Here is a 17,776-nt window from a genome sequence, read left to right as displayed (position 1 = left end):
GGAGTTACTATTTCTGTTGACGGGGGTGTGGGGGAAGCCTTTTCAATGCATTGTGAGGTAGTTAGCCTTTGCCCACCAGATGCCAATAGCACCCTTTTCCTTCTCCTTCCCCCCAAACCCTGAAAATATGACAACCAAAAATATCCCCAGACACTACCAAACATCTCCTGAGGGCAAAATCCCTGCCAATTGAGAATCACTGCATTGTACAACTTGATTACTACCCTATTGCTAAGTAGCAATCTCTTACATTTTTTCCATATTTTTTTTAGACAGCGCCATCTCCTGAGTATTTTTAGTGACTTATATACATCATACATTCTCCAGGTTCTGCTTTTCCCTAATTAAAGATGTAGAGATCAGTTTGTACATGTACTACATGGAGACAGGCTACAAAGTTGACCTCTAACCAGACATGAAATAAACAGATGACTGATTGTAAAATATGTTACAAAGGTTTTTCATCAAAAACATAAGCGCATGAATGGTAAGGAAGAACTTTGGACTAGACTCTGTTTTACACTAATATAAGTCATAAAAGCCGCCTGTCAAGAACAATTGAGAAGGTCAGGATTTCCTTGGCTTTCTCATGCTCACTGTTCGTTCATGTTTCTCCAAAATCCAAGTATAAACAGGAAAGTAAGTGTTTTGATATGCATATTCTATGTAGACGTGAAGAGCTCAGAATATGTAATACATACATTATCTCCTAAATGTATTTTTATAAAGGTACAGATATATTTGTTTCTTCATTTGGGAAAATAACTTCCTTGAAACTAAAACAATCTATTTTAAATTTCGACACCTCATTGTTTAGTAGTTAAATGCTTAGCTGAACACAATAAGCCTGAAATATATGTATCATCTGATAGATACTCTCCTAGTGCATTTTTTACACTGTGAAGGTCATGGAAACTGAAGAAAAGCAGTAAGGTAAAAACCTTGGACACTATGCACATGATAAAGGCATTCCTCTTCAGTCCTTTCCATCCTATAACTTAAAGAAAACACTATACACTTGTTTGAAAGTAATTATAATAAAGGTAAGAAGACCTTTCACTTAATATTAGACACATTTTCTTTCTCATTTGTGTGATTAACATTTGTCATGTGAATATTCCAAATCCACCCTTTTTTCAAACTTTAAGATTTAACTTTACCCTACCAGAGTCAATGAATACCACCAGTATAAAAGTTTCCAGATTACAAGGAGGTGAACTGACATAAAAAACAAAAAAAGTCTTTGTTTTCCTAGGAGTTCAGTGTTTAATATGCATTTCTAGTTCTATCTTGTAGATGCATAGTCTCTTCCCTTAAGGAGGGCTCAAGGTTGCAGTGAGCTATGATCACAGCACTGTACTTTCACCTGGGCAACAGAGCCAGATCCTGTATCTAAATAAAATACTAAAACTTAGGGCAAAGTGGTAAAAAGGAAAATTCTGGTTGTCCAAATTACTATTTCGTAGATATCCTAAATTTAATTTGTCATGAATTTACCAAATATTCAAGTTTACATCTGACCAATGCAAAGATTTACCAACATAAGAAACTGTGGTTTATAGCATAACTATTATTTTATTAATATTTGCAAGACTACTTTTTTCTTCTATGCCATATTGGATGCGTATCTCTGTTTCTATAAATGTCATAGATCCCTGTTTCACGGTTATTCCTTCTATAAGCCTACCATTTCAGGCATTTTAAGAAAGAATTCCCATGTAACCAAACTGACATCTGGCATTTTTTATAAAATTGGTTAAATTTACTTTTGAATATATCTTTGAGGAACAGATTCATGTGCACAATTATTTGATACACATGTGCAGCATAACTAGAAATACCAAGTATACCATCTTTAGAAAAATCTCAAAACCACAAAACAGAAATCATCTATTAGAGGGCTTTGTTTACTTTATCTTTAAGCCTTTATTTTGGTTTGTCTGCTAGGTTAGGGTGAAGGAGATCATACTCTGTTGTTTAGCGTAATAAAATGTGACGGGGGTTTTTTATATCTGTTTCTATAGATTCTTTACAGATTAAAAGAAAGGTTCCAGCTTTCTTTAAGACAAGATAAAGAGAAAAACCAGGAGATCCACCTATCGCCCATCACATTACAGCCAGCACTGTCTGATGCAAAGACAGTCCACAGCATGGTCCAACCTGAGCAGGCCCCAAAGGTACTGAATGTAGTCGTGGACCCTCAAGGCCGAGGTGCTCCTGAGATCAAAGCTACCACCTCTACCTCTGTCTGCCCTTCTCCTTTCAAAATGAAGCCCATAGGACTTCAGGAGAGGTAAGAGCTTGTTCTGTATCCCTTACATGTGGCTTTTTATAAAAAGAGTATTCATCAACTAAAAAAGAAAGAACTAGCAATGATTGACATTGAAAGATCTAGCAATGATCTAGAATCGTTCACCACTAACTGGACACTCAGATGAAGTAGTGTTTCTTATCTCCCAAAAGAATCCAGCTGTGTTAGATAAAATCTGTTAGGTAAATCTGATTCTGCTAAGCTTGTCTAGATCCAAAATGGTGTAGATCCAAGCAAAATTCATTTTCAGCTACAAGACAGCTTCTAGCTCATTGAGGTTCACTGACCCCACAAGATGCTATCTTGTTTAATTGTCATGAAACTCTGGTAAGTAGAGGGACTGGGAATTAACTCAGAGTGTTTCCTACAAACGCCCACTTTGTCTGGAGTCAGGCAAAAGGAGTCTGTCTGCCATGGATGAATTTTCTTTAAGTTTTAGTTCTGTATTTTTGTAACCACAATGAACATTCGTTATCAAGATCCATGACATTGGACAGGTGCAGTGACTCACGCCTATAATCCAAGCACATTGGGAGGCTGAGGCAGGTGGATTACTTGAGACCAAGAGATGAAGACCGGCCTGGCCAATATGGCAAAACCCCATCTCTACAAAAATTAGCCGGGTAAGGCGGTGCACCCCTGTAATCCCAGCTACCCGGGAGGCTGGGGTATGAGAACTGCTTGAACCTGGGAGGCAGAGATTGCAGTGAGCCAAGATGGTGCCACTGCATTCCAGCCTGAACAGCAGAGTGAAACTCTGTCTGAAAAAAAAAAAAAATCAATGCTATTATTTTTGTTGGCTTACCTTTTTTTGTGATATATTATACATGTGATTCACTTTATACTGATACATTTCCATTAAAAGCAAATCCAGTGTAAGAAAACTAGAATACGCAAACATAAATGAAGGATTAATTCTTTGCTTCTAAGAAATGTTAAGTAAAGCTTTCCTATGGTGTTTCTTAAAATAAGAAGCTTTAATTTTATATTTAAAATAGGATTTGTAGTATATCCTACTTTGAACACCAGGGTAGTGGGAGAGTAAGTTCTTAAGGTAATATTCCAGGTTCATTCTCCTGTTATTTTTCTGTGTCTCCGTTTCATATCCATGTATTTTTTGTTGCCTTAGGTTTTTAAGTCACATATATAAATTTTTAATATATTCCCCATGATACATCACAATGCCCTATGCAAATAGTTATGGTTTACACACACAAACACACCCTTTAAGAAAATATAGCGTGAGGTTTTAAGAACTGCAGAAGGCAAAATGGATCCTTCATAATTATTTGAAAGTATTGCCAAGGAGCAATGAATGACATAAAGATAAAGGAATTTGTTTATCTCTAAAGATTCTTAAAAACCGAACCCTTTGACTCAACAACAGGAAGAAAACAGAGATTGATCAAATCATCCTTTCCACTTCCTCCTCTAAAATATTTGTTGGTTTCTTGATGGATAATGTGGTTTCCATGTGACATTCACTTACATAGATATCACTAAACTGCTTTTTGAGATTCAATATGGAAAGATAGACAAGATGGAACTTTCTCCCTGAGGCTAACTTGGAGTTAAGAAAACTGGATTCCAAACCCAGACCTGCTATTCCTGGATTAGATTTCCTCACCTGAGTCACTCACTCATCTGGGCCTCATTTTCTTCTAAAAGATGAAGAGGTTTAACTTGATTTTTTAGCTTCTTTCTGGTTCTTTTACTTTGTTATCCAAATTATTGTTGTGCATTTACATTTGCTTCAAAGAGGAACTTTGAAACAGAGACCTGAGCTCAGTGATGAACTAAGGGTTGGTGGCAAGAAAGGTCTGCAGGCAATAAGAGGCCATGTTGCCTCTAGTAGAATGAAGGGTCGTAATAAAAATGATTAAAAGTCAGACACATTTTTATTGCCATCATGCACTACCAATTCTAAGCAAGGTCATTGTCTTAGAATTGCTTAGACAATTGTCTCAGCAATTTTCTAAGGAGGTAGCCATTTCCAGCACCCTGCCCTCTGTAGACCACTGCAGGACATGTTGGTCTACAATTTAAAGGAGTGTACGACTGAGTATTAATTTATTTATTTCATTAAAGTGAATCCTTGAGAAGGGAGAATACAAGGACAGAATCATACCCATCTCTTTGGTCCACCTGGGGGATTCTAGCAGAGTAAGTACATAATCAATGTTAAATAGATTCTCTGTGATTCTAGCAGAGTAAGTACATAATCAGTGTTAAATAGATTCTCTGTCCCCTGATCTACAACTTCCCCACATCCTACACTTCACCTCCTACTTTCTTCCACCTTGGAGCAGAAGACTATTCTCTCCACAGAGGCTTCAGGTGATTCCCCCCAACCCTAGTAACAGCATCAGTCTTCCTCTTCCATCTTAAACTGTACCCTCTTTGCTAATGCTGTTCCCTCGACATTCTTTTTGTATTAAAGAAACTCCCATAATTGAATTCCTTCTCTGGTTCTTGTTTTTTCTTCCTTTCTCAAATACATGTCTTAAAAGAACAGAGTGTACCTGCTGCCTCGTTGGTCTTTTCCCACCTTTCATTCTCGCTGTTTCTTTCACATGCTTGATTATCAAGTTAATTATCAATGGTCTCACTACGAAATCCAAAGCAAATGTTTCATTTCCCATCTAGTACTAATAACTACCTCCTTTTTAAACTTCTCTCCTCCTTTGTCCTAAAATACATCAATTTTCTGTTTCTTGAGTGGCTACCTGTGGTCTCTTCCAGATTCCCTTCTCTTGTTACCCTCAGAGTTTCATTCTGTGTCATCTTCTCTCCTCCCTAAGTCATCCAACCACAGCCACTTCTCTTACTATGTTTAGTGATTCCTGAAAAAGTACTTTAGCTTGAATCTACCTTTCTGTTGAGATCCAGACCCATTTTTCAGCTCTGAACTGTGCATTGCTATCCTGACCTTTCTTAAACACTACCAACTTAAAACATTCAGAAATGGAACTCAAGACCTTCCTCGTTAAATCATTTCTCTTCTTTTTAAATTGTGACTCTCTGAAACCAGTAATATCTCAGCTCCTCCATGTTCTTTTTTCATCCTCCCCATATAGCCTAACATTATAAAGACCTGGCACCTTCTCCCAAGTGTTCCCCCACTGTCTAACTCCAATCCCACTAAGAACTCAGAATCTCCCCAATTCTAACCAGTCTCCTTCTGGTCCCCACCTCAAATTCTGTTTTTTTCCAGTCTGTTCTCTAAACTTCTCGAACAGTGGTTTTCTAAATTATATTTGAGTGTTTCTCTCTTTATAAAATTCTTCAGTGTTTTCATATTACCTTCTGGAAGAAACTGGTAATTTCTACATATGAAATGTGAGGCCCTTTTTAGTCTGGCCTTTGCTAGCCTGTGTCCCCCGCTTAATTCCTGCTAAATACCCCCTTAGACTCACCCCGCTACTTGGACATTTTTCCAGTAACCATGCCATTCTCTTTTAAGCCTAAGAATTAATACTTGCCTAGAACCTTTTCCTTTCCCCTACTCCTCCTTGCCCTTGAAGAGTAGCACCAGTAGAATGGGCATGAATCTGGGTCTACAAATCAAAAAGACGAGGAACACAATTTTACTCTTCTGAAACTCAGCCTAAGCTTTTTTTTTTCTAGATGCCATTTCACCTAAATAGTAGAAACTTAATCTCAACTCTTTTCTGATTCGCCTGACCAACTTCTGGTTTCCTAGGGTGTCCTCTACATTTTAAGGAGACTTTCTCAACATGAAGAGTAAGGCCACCATGTTGTTCCCTGTTGCTATTCAGGTAGCCCATTCATTTTCTGCAGTCGCTTTCTCCTTTTCTGTCTCTCTTTCTCTTTGTCAGTTGTATCCAAACCACTCTTAGATGCCCAAGAATCATCTCACTGCTCTACCCCAAATGGTGGCACAGGAAAGCATGTCTAACACATGATCCCCCAGAAACACTTTGCAGCCACTTCTTCTCATGGCTCTACCAAGGATCACAGTCTGCCTACTAAAGGTCCCCCATTTCCCAGGGCGCTGTGAAGCATACAGGGTCTCACTGGCACCTGCACCCACAAAGCAGCCCCTGTAACACTGTACCCTCACCTGAGCCATGGACTTTTCTTAGGCTTTGGGAATAGAAAACCCTACTCTGACTTATTTCACATTCTACTTTATCTGGCATCCACACCCTGAGACTCCACCTTTCACCAAGGCCCTGGCCTTTAGAGCACAAAGCCCATGGCAGGACTCAAATTTCCCTGCTTTCTGCTCTCAGATTTCCTCAAAGACAATAAAGCACCAAAAGACCCTGGCAGCCCGAATACAGTGAAGGTCCAAAGTGGGAGTAGGACTATAAGGAGGGGAATTTGGAAGCCAATTAGAGGCTGCCTCTACCTCCTTCTCCTTCTTCCTCCAGCCCAGTACTGATTCAGCTGCTTCTCTTCAGTTCCCCCTGTTTAGTTCAGTAACCCTGTGTGCATACAGCATTTATAGCACTTCTTTGTTGTCTTTTAAGTTCTGGCTTACTAATCTGTTGTAGCCAATAGACTAAGCTTCTTGAGGACACATATATGATTAAATGTCTCCTTATCTTTTACATGTAGAACATAATTTCTGGAGACCAGGAGCTCCTGGAAATAAATGCCTGAATGAATGAATTAACCAGTTAATGACTGTTATTATGACTAATCTCAGGTCAACTCCCATAGTTATTGGGAAACACTTTGCCTATTCTACCATCCCTTCCTGGTCTATTCTCCCATTTTTTGCCACAATGCCCTGCCAAGATGGCATAATGCAGTTTTAAGAGTGACAAAATTTGAAGAATATACAGTATTCCATGTAGTCAGAAAACTTTTCTGGCAGTTTTAAGCCTTAAAATTTAATTTACATATATATGTTTTAATTGTGCCTTTAAAACAGTCTTATGTTTAGTAGCTGTCCATCTTTTGATCCTGGAGTGAGGTAATAATCTTCTACTTATTACATAAAAGTCTGGCTTCATCAAACTCACCATGAGACCATAAAGGCTGCATTATGAGTCACTTGTCCCAAAAATCTTTTGGATCATGTCATATAAATCTCTCATCTATGATTGGGAGAATCTATCACTTTGATATCATTAATAATAAAATATAACTTTAAAATTAAAAGATAAGATATAGAAACTAAGTGGATGTGCTTAACTGAGTATAAAGAATACACTCTGAATATTATGAAGATTAAAGAATCTATAAAATGAGGAACATATTAGCCATGTATGTTGGTGCACACCTGTAGTACCAGCTACTTGGGAGGTTGAGGTGGGAGGATCACTTGACCCTAGGAGGCAGAGATTGCAGTGAACTGAGATTGTGCCACTGCACTCCAGCCTGGGTGACAGTGAGACCCTGTTTCCAAAAAAAAAAAAAAAAAAAGGAACATAGCAGTTCTCTCTTTTTTTCTCCCTTTTTCCAACTAATTGCCAAATCATATTGATTCTTTCTCCTCCAACTGTCTCATTATTGACTCTCTCTTTCTGTGATCATCACCTTGGACCTGGCACCCATTACTTCCTGATTAAATTGTGTCATATAATTATACAAATGCTAGTGGGACTAATATATGTAATATGTTTCATATCTATTAGTTTATTTCATCTTATCCACCTGCATCTAATTCTCTTTCCCCCTTCAATAGTCTTCAGGTTTATCTTGCTATAACAATACTTTCGTTATCATACTTCGCTGTGCACAAATCCTCATTTGATTCATTTGCTTATAGAATAAGGCATAGGCCATCTTGTTGGGCCTTGAATGTCCTACACTATCTGGCCCTGATCATTTGCTCCAAGTCCATTTGCTGCTACATCCCAAAATAAACCTTCTATTCCATGCTCTGTGTTTCCATCCCTATCCCACTCAGCGTGCTGTTTGCCTGTCCACATTTGCATGTCTGTTTCCCTTGTTTTTTCTCTTCCCTCCACCTACCAATCTCCAGTCTTCATAACCTAACACAGAGCTTAACCCTCCCACTGGCCATGTAACTTATTAGCACCCACAGTGATTTATAACACCTAGAAATTCTCATATATACCACCCCTCTAGCAATGATTTTAATCGAACTGTCATTCAGAAAGAGACTTGAACTAGTTTTTAAGTGGTTTGACTTATTTTTTAAGCAGATGGCAAGAATTTTTAAGAATAGGTACTGGGCTCAAGACACGCTTCTGTCTCCCATGGTTCCTGTAAATCCTGGTATATAGTAAACACTTAAAAATTTTTATGGAGTTAACATTGCTTCACATCTAAAGATTTCATATATTTCTAAAGAAACTTCCATAAGAACAAATAGCTTAATGATAAACTATAGATCCAAGGCTCTGAGCTAATGCTACCTCTGACACTTATTAAATAAGTGGCTTAACAGATTAATTAAGTCCCCTATGGTATAGTTTTCCCAATCTATAAAATAATATCTGCTCCACCTTACTTCAAAGGATACTGCAGAATTAACTATCAATGCCAAATGGCATGGTATCTTTGAGAAGGAAATGGAAATCTAATATTCTTTTTGATTTTGTTCTCTAATTCCATTTCTCAAGCCTACACTAGGTCAGTAATTCTTTTGAATACAGGAGTTGAAGCTCGTTTTCTACTGAACTACTACAGTTGAGCCTGTCCTATAACATCATATTTTAACTCTCAATTGACAGTCTTCTTCATCCTATTTATAAATATACAGTTATGTGTAACTTGTAAATACATACTTATAAATTGGTCATTAAAAATCTAATAAATAGTGGTGTCGATTCTAATCTAACAAATGCATTCATTTCCGTGGTGAGTCCAGGGACAAATTCAAATGCTTGCTTTGTAACTACTACATATGTAAGTTGGAACCTGTTCATTCACCTGTATTGAGGAGCATAGCATGTACCTAACACAGCTCTTGGGACAGTTAAGCTACATGGCAAATATCACGCAGCTGGCACAGTGTGAGGCCACAGTCAGTTCATGTTCCCTCTCCTCTTTTGTCCCATCCTTGCACTCCCAAAATGCTCCACTGAATCACTCACAGGGAAACTGCATACATGCTCAGTTCCAAATGCCCATTAAATGAGGAATCACATTCAGACTCTAGAAAGTACATTTTCTTCAGTGGGAAAGCAGAGAACTTATGAATCTGAAAGGTTCTGCACCTTTGGGCTACTGCATGACTAATGGCGAATTTTGTGGAAAGGAAATCAACAGGGAAGTTGGATATGTCCACATTATTTCCTCATTTTTCTCACTTAATTTTCTATTATGAGTAAACACTGAGCAAGGACAGTTAGAAAATTGTCTAGAAAGGAAGGGTGGCACATTGTAACATGGCTCTCTCCATTTTGACTTTATTTCTCAGTGATCAGGTAGTGAGCCAGCAAGACTATGGCATTAATGAGCATTTTCTTCTGTCACAACGGAGGCCTCAGCAGGCCCCCAAGTGTTGCTGATATCCAAGGAATAAACATTCTCTAACTTTTCTTAAGCTGTACCATAATAGGTTATACATGTTACGGTTTACAATAAACACTGTGCAAAGGACGCCACACCAAGGAATGTGAGTCTAAAGATTTCCTTAGGGATCGCTGAGCTTGGGAGATGTTTATCAGAGCTAGACACTTTTCTGCAATGGTGGAAGCAATGAAAAGATATCTCCTGCCAAGAAAATGTTGACCATTCTACATCCAAACTCAAAGACTTTGTGTACTACAATTTTCTCCAGTCAAGGCAGAATGTCCTGATGTCTGTGACTTGCTTTCCCTAGTGGAGGTACATTTTGATATTCAAAATTTTTGACTTGGAAAATCTTTAATCATTCTTCCACTGATCTCTTTTTGGGACATAAGAGTAAAGAGAAGGGAATCGAATGAATATGACTGCATATCAGAGCATAAAGTGCAAAAAATACTCTGGAGATTAAAATCTGTATTCATGGCTGTACATGATGGCTCAGGCCTGTAATCCCAGCATTTTGGAAGACTAAACCAGGAGAATCATTTGAAGCCAGGAGTTCAAGACCAACCTGGGCAACATAGTAAGACCCCATCTTTACAAAAATTTTTTGACAAATTAGCCAGGCATGTTGGTGTTTACTTGTACTCCCAGATGCTCAGGAGGCTGAGGCAGGAGGGAGTGCAAGGTTGCAGTGAGCTGTGATCGCATGACTGCACTCCAGCCTGGACAACAACAGAGTGAAGCTGTGTCTCGGGGGGGGCGGCGGGGGAGAGCTATTCATTAAATAGACCCATCATTGAAAATAGATCCAACTCTCTCATTTTCTGTCAAATGAAACTGGGGCCCAGAATCTTCTCTCATAGGTCTTAGGTGAGGTTCTATAAAAGCACAGCCTGAGTCAAGGGCTCTTGTCCAAATGATGTGTTGAGAAGATGCTCTCAGGGGAAGTCTATTAGTAAAGCAGGGCAAGCAGAACAGAGAAGAGGACAAGCAAAGAGGTGGTGGCAGAAGGGATCTCTGAGCATGAGTGACCCTTCATGGACAGTGGTCTCACCTTGAGGTGAGGAGGTTGAGCCTCTGCATCCTCATGCCAGCCAACCACTGACTCCAGGCCACCCAGGGGTGGTGAGGCATAACCTTCTAGGCGTCCCTGGACTTGGCAACATCCATCAGCTGAAGGGGCTGCTCCATGAAGTAGCAGCTGAACATCACTAACAGGCTACCCTCCCTGCAGTAGAGGAGGAGAGAATGGGGCACCAGCCACAGAAAGGCAACCTGTGTGTGGCACAAACAGCATTACTGTGCTTGCCAAAGGTGGCAGCAGAGCTAAGTTTACGCTCCAGGTTCCTTTGATCTTCCCAGGCTGTTATACACATACCACATGGCCTCCTTCAAATAAACACCACTCATTCTATTGGAACCTATGACCCAACCACAGTGCACACAATTTATCAACCATGACTCAGTTGCCCATCCTGACAGCATTATGGATTATAGACATAACACATAGCAAACATGTAGAAATAAATTCCACTTTAATGCCAAATAACATCAATAAAAATAACAACTCAATATGCCCTGTTGACACTTCACATGCATTATCTCATTTCACCATCCCAAGGGACCTCTCACCTCCTTAGAGTGGAAACTCATGCCCAGAGAGTTTAAGTTACAGCCCTAATAACTTAATAGTAAGTCACTAGGAGTGTGAGGGTGACAAATAGAACATGAACCCAAGCAGTATTGCTCCAGAGGCTGTACTCCTAGTTAATAATAAATCGTCATACTTTGAAGGTTGGGAGGAGGTATACACTCTATCGAAAATAAATTGCAAATTCATCTATTTAACAAGTAGGTGTATTATGGAGTGTCACACTGCTTTTCCTCTTAGCAGATTTTATGCTTGGCTATCAGAATATTTTTCAGACTTTAAATCAAGCAAAGTGCAATTTCATGAGGTAGATTCAAAACACTCACGGCAAATAACCATTACACTGCCACTCTAGAAGCATATTGACCTTCTCAGTTTTTTCTTTCATCTGGTTCTTGCCATTCTGGAGGCCTGGTGGTAATATGACATAAAGGACCAAGAGAAGGTGAACACAAATAGAGCAAATAAGCCAAAGTGAGGGAGGCTGTAAGACACTAATTCAGAAAACTCAAGAGAAAAAAGGATGGAAGGGTCTCCATATTGTTCAAACATTCTGGATAATAACGGCCCACTTCACTATGTGTGTGATTGTCAGTGGAGGTGGCAGGAATGGCAGAGAAGCACATGGCCATGCCTGCCCCCAAGCTGCTGCCATACTACTGTAATAGAAGGATGCAGAGTCGCAGCTGAGAGGTTGGACACTAACCTGCCACTGGCCAACCACTGTGCTCGTGTATGATCTCAGACAACCTTCACAACATCCCCAAGGCAGGTGCTATTTCTATGCCCATCTTGCAGTTATGCTAACAGAGACTTAGATCAAGTAACATGCTCAGTGTCACAAAGAAATAAAAATCTAGCTAAAGATACAAATCTTGACAGCCTGGTTACCAAATCTGCATATAGCTACCATGTTCTACCTTCTTCTAAATGACACAGATAACAAAACTTGAACCTTCTCATATGGTTTTGCTGTGTCTCCACCCACATCTCCTCTTGACTGTAGCTTCCATAATCCTCACATGTCATGGGAGGTATCTAGTGGGAGGTAACTGAATCATGGGGACAGGTTTTCCCCATGCTGTTCTCATGACTGTGAATAAGTCTCACGAGATCTGATGGTTTTATAAAGGGCAGTTTCCCTGCACATGGTCTCTTGCCTGCCACCATGTAAGATGTGCCTTTGCGCCTCCTCCACCTTCTTTCATGATTGTGAGGCCTTCCCAGCCATATGGAACTGTGAGTCCAGTAAACTTCTTTTTCTTTGTTAACTATTCAGTCTGCAGTGTATCTTTATTAGCAGTGTCAGAACAGACTAATATACCTTCTATTCTTTCTACAAAATATTTTCATATTTTTATAAAATACTTGTATGGGGATGTCCAGAGCTGGGGGAGGCATTGGAAACATGCACAAGCCCTTCATGGACAGTGAGCATCAAGCTGTTCTCTTTATTTGTAGGATTTTATGTAGGTGGATTGGGGTTCTGGAGGGTTAGGAACAAACTTTTCATAGGGTTTTTTTACTCTTAAAAAAAAAAAAGCCACAGGAATGAAGAAAAAGTTTTGAAATCTGCCTGAAAATGAAGGGCACATCATGAGACAAAAATGTAATCATGTTAAGTGAGAAAAATGGAAGTGGATACAACACAGGGAGAGTAAAATGGGAGCCAGCATATATGATTAAAGAATTAAAAGTAGAGGAATTTTGCCTAAAAAGTTAAAGATTGGCAAGCACAGGCCTGGCATAACTTCGCTCCAAGCAGACGCTGAAATGTTTAAGCCACTGTGACCAAATGAGTCCCAAGACTGTAGCCCTGGCAATCACTCTAAGAGGAATCATGGAAATTGCTCCTTTCCTCTCCTTGCCTTCTCTTTCCCCACTGATGGTCCCTGGCAGAGCAGCAGGAATAAGTCCCATTTAGTCCTCTAACTGCTATCTGCCCCAGACCACCCCTCAGGCTGCTTCACACTGAGGTTCAAGCAGAAAGGGTTCCTCAGCCCTTCCACCCTGACCCCCAACAATCCTTCAACATCCATTAGCTTGCAACCCCTTCCAGGACATTGCTTCCAGCTTTACAGGACACTCTCCATTTGCACTCATACCATGGGGGGCAAAATCTAAGTACCCTGGGAACTCTTTTGGCAATTCAATAGGGTATGACCAATATAATATTAGCATTTCAATAAAGTTCTTGTTGTCTTGACCCTAAAGAAGAGCTGGCTGTGGTACAGGTTTTCGAAATTCACTTTCTCTGATTTCTCTACGTGTGATTAAATTAGAGTTTTTCTTTGGGGGATACTAAATGTGGTGCTTTTTCAAATGAGATTTTTAAAAATTTTTGCTAGGGGACCATGTTCCCTATCTTGACGTACAGATTGACAGAAATAGGTGAAATGGCCTGTTTTGAAGCAGTGTTTTAATTAGGGCAGGTACAGATAATTCCCAGTGTAAGCTCTGCTTCCTATTTTAAGAGATACCAGTTCTGAATCTTAGATACTGTGTCAGGAGGTTTTTCCTTGCAGCTAAACATTTCAGTGTATAGCCCCCATGATTCAATTTCCTCCCACTGGGTCCCTCCCATGACATGTGGGGATTATGGGAGCTACAGTTCAAGATGAGATGTGGGTGGGGACATAGCAAAACCATATCAGAAGGTTCAAGTTTTGTCATCTGTATCATCTAGAAGAAGGTAGAACATGTATGTAAAGCTATATATTTCAGTGTCCCACAATGTGCATTTTATGAACTGCCTAACATTGTTTTACTGGGAGTGAGGCACCACTCTCATTAGATTCACCTAGATATTAGCATATGACCTCTAGAGAAGAACAGTGAGGAATCACAAGTCATTCGTGGCAGATTACTTGAGCAAAAATTTTTTTCAACTAATAATGGGTTTTTTTTCTGTAATATAAAAAATACATTTAAATTTATTTATATAAATATAAAACTATGTTTTTCTTTAAATCTTATAAAAATGAATGTAAGGCATCTTTCCCATTTAGCAATGCAGCATGATTATCTGGGTACAATCTAAACATGGAGAGACCGCTGTATTCTCAGACACATTCTGAAGCCGGTCAAGTTGAAGTTCACCACTGGAGTATGTGGAATTAGTTCCCTCTAGTGGAGAACTTCATGTTGACACAGTTGTTAGCTCATCTCATCCAAGGAAAAGAAAATATAATAACACTTTTTTTTTTTTTACAACATCCTCTCTGGTGGGTAAGGCATAATCTTTTTTGATAGATACCTAAAAAAAAGGTCTCAGTGTAGTGATGAAACAGCTATAACTTGAGAATTGACAAATTGGTGACAATTACAATTGACTGTTAAATTTGATACACTTTCTGACAATGTTTGGCATCCAATCATTTTCATTTCTCATTATTATAAGTAATTTTAAGAACAATGTATAAAATGAAATTATTGTTGCCAAATAATGTCTTATATGTATAAATGTATTTATTTCAGCAAACTTTTTTCCCAAATCAGGAATTACAACACAGGCCTCAGGGATTCTCCCCTTTTCCAGGCCGTCCCCATCCTGCCTACCTTACTTTTCATTTCCTGCCTTTTCCCTCTTGGCTCTGATTTCCCGCCATGGTAGTGTCTATAGCACAAGGCCTTCCACCTCCTACATGTTCCACAAATATTTGTTGACTCTTCATATGAAAAAAGGAACAAGTTCGTGGACATTAAGTTAATTTTATAGGAAGAAATATGTTTAAAAATAAAAATGGATGATGCACCAGGCATGGTGGCTCACGCCTGTAATCCCAGCACTTTGGGAGGCCAAAGCGGGCAGATGAGGTCGGGAGTTCAAGACCAGCCTGGCCAACATGATAAAACCCCATCTCTACTAAAAACATAAAAATTAACCAGGTGTGGTGATGTGTGCCTGTAATCCCAGCTACTCTGGAGGCTGAGGCGGGAAAATTGCTTGAACCCAGGAGGCGGAGATTGCAATAAGCTGAGATCGTGCCACTGCAGTCCAGACTGGGCAACAGAGCAAGACTCTGTCTCGGAAAAAAATAAAGTAGAAGCCTGTGGTGCTGGCAGATGGCCCAGCCTTGTTAGACATTGAGAGGGAGCCCCTTGGAGCTGTGCTCCTTGCATGTCCTCGGCAAAGTCACACTGCATCCTGGGGCTCAAAGGGGAGCTCCTAAAACCCTCACGGTCCCTGCTGTGAATCTGATCTCCTGAATCATTTATTTTACTCTTGTTATGTTGGCTCCTAAGTTAGCATGTTGTCCCCAAATCCCTATTCAAAGGAATATTCATATCCTGATTGAATCCTTAGTCTACTTAAGGTTTCTAAGAAACAAGTTGGAATTTTAAACCCACTTCAATCAAAAATGAGAGTAAAAATTATGGTGTGCTAAAGGACCTATGAGATTGAATACATTTGAAGTACTTTAGTAGAGACAGGGTTTCACCATATCGGTCAGGCTGGTTTTAAACTCCTGACCTTGTGATCTGCCTGCCTCAGCCTCCCAAAGTGCTGAGATTACAGGCGTGAGCCACCACAACTGGCCAATTTCTACTTGATTTTTGTTTATTTATTCATTTGAAACTGGGTCTTGCTCTGCCACCCAGGCTAAAGCACAGTGGTGTGATCTCAGGTCACTGCTACCTCTGCCTCCAGGATTCAAGCAATTCTCCTGCCTCAGTCTCCCAAGTAGCTGAGATTATAGGCACCTACCACCATGCCTGGCTAAATTTTGTGTTTTTAGTAGAGACAGGGTTTCACCATGTAGGCCAGGCTGGTCTTCAACTCCTGACCTCAGGTGATCAGCCTGCCTCCCTCACTTAAGGAAGTGCTAGGATTACAGGAGTAAACCACCATGCCAGGCCTTCTAATTTAATATGTTCTTCCATATATGACCTGCAGGTGGCAGAGTGAAACAACAGTGTGCCATAAAAGTAAAAATGGAGGCTTGTGTGTGACAGAAATTCTCATCAGAACTTACATCTTCTAGGGCGATACTAATGAAATCTAGTGTGGGCAGAGTGTCTCACAAAATCTTTAACATAATGTCAATAATTGTCTGCTTGTAATTATTATTTTTAAATTGTTTTTGGCATCTGCTAGTTATATCCCCCCAAGGGGATTTTTTAAAAATCAAATGACATTAAAATATTAAAATCCTCAAAATACAAATAACAAGTAAAATAATTAAAACATGGCCTGAACATGTTTATTGGACTCCACAGGTTTTTTTTTTCTTAGATCATTATGACTCTTCATAAGAAAGCAAAGTGTGTAATTCAGTAAACTAAATTGTAAGCTGCTTGCAAGTAAAGATGTCTTTTTTTATTTCCATGTCCAGGTATTTTTATTGACTATTAAGGTACCTGGTGTACATTAGACCTTAATAAATGCTTAGTTCCTTCCCTCATTCCTACTCACTGTTGGTAACTGGTTATGGTGGGCATAGTTATAATCTGGAAGTAAATGTTAATATTTTAGAGCTGGAGGCCTCTGGAAAGATCAGAGATACAGCATTTTACAATTGGGAGAAACCTTAGAGTAGTGGTTCCCAAATCTAATTTAACATAGTCTTCTAGGGAAACTTTATAATATTTCCAGATATTTCTAAATATCTAGATATTTCTAAATAGACTTTCCAGATGGAAAATATTCTAGAGTCCAATCCAAAAATTCAGCATTAACATCTCTGGTTTAGGACTGGGGAGAGATGATGGATGATGGATGGATAGATGAATGGATAGATGGATAGATAAGTACGCAAATAGATCATCTCTACATGTAATCTGTATAAATGTCTATATATACACACATATACACAAATATGTATGTTTGACATATTTAAATATATACATTAAATGCATATGTTTAAATACATTCAAGTTTAAATGCATATATTTAAATGTCTATGTATATTTGCATATACTAGTATATATTTCTCTATCTATATTTAAATTATTCCTATTTGGGAACTGTAATTTCAGTCTCCCTGGTCCAGGTCACAAGGGTGTTCCGATAACTCTACAGCTGTTGGAGCCTCTGATATGAAAGCAGTGGTCATATCTCTTATTGGAAGCAGAGTTCTAGAACTGAAACAACTTGTGAATTGCAAACCTGGAAGCGTTTCTAATGATTTTCTAAAATAAGTTTCATTTTTGGCCCCACAGTATTCCAACAGCTCTTACCTACTCAATTATACTGGGTTCCTATAGCCGAATTCATTACTGAAATTGTTAGGATCACAGGCTGTTGGTGCCAGAAGGCATCCTCTTTAGTGCTATGTGGACAAGGAATGGAGACAAAGAAGTTAACTAATTAGTTTACAAGGAATTTTAAGAATTGATGGAAGCCATCTGTCAGT

At 39.2% G+C, this 17,776-nt stretch overlaps 1 protein-coding gene across 3 annotated transcripts in view; it reads left to right on the top strand.

Annotated features, from left to right (window-relative positions):
* PTPRR (protein tyrosine phosphatase receptor type R) overlaps positions 1-17,776 on the top strand; it is a 286,532-nt gene that overhangs the window by 177,830 nt on the left and 90,926 nt on the right. For all 3 annotated transcript variants that reach the window (XM_078336875.1, XM_002752758.6, XM_009004212.5), the window contains one exon: positions 2,025-2,293. In XM_078336875.1, the coding sequence (XP_078193001.1) occupies positions 2,025-2,293 (269 nt within the window). The remainder of the gene's footprint in view (positions 1-2,024; positions 2,294-17,776) is intronic.

This window comes from Callithrix jacchus, chromosome 9 (genome assembly GCF_049354715.1).
Source record: "Callithrix jacchus isolate 240 chromosome 9, calJac240_pri, whole genome shotgun sequence".
Classification (NCBI taxonomy): domain Eukaryota; kingdom Metazoa; phylum Chordata; class Mammalia; order Primates; family Cebidae; genus Callithrix; species Callithrix jacchus.
Note: the sequence above shows the minus strand (reverse complement) of the source record. Positions and strands in the feature narration are given on the sequence as shown.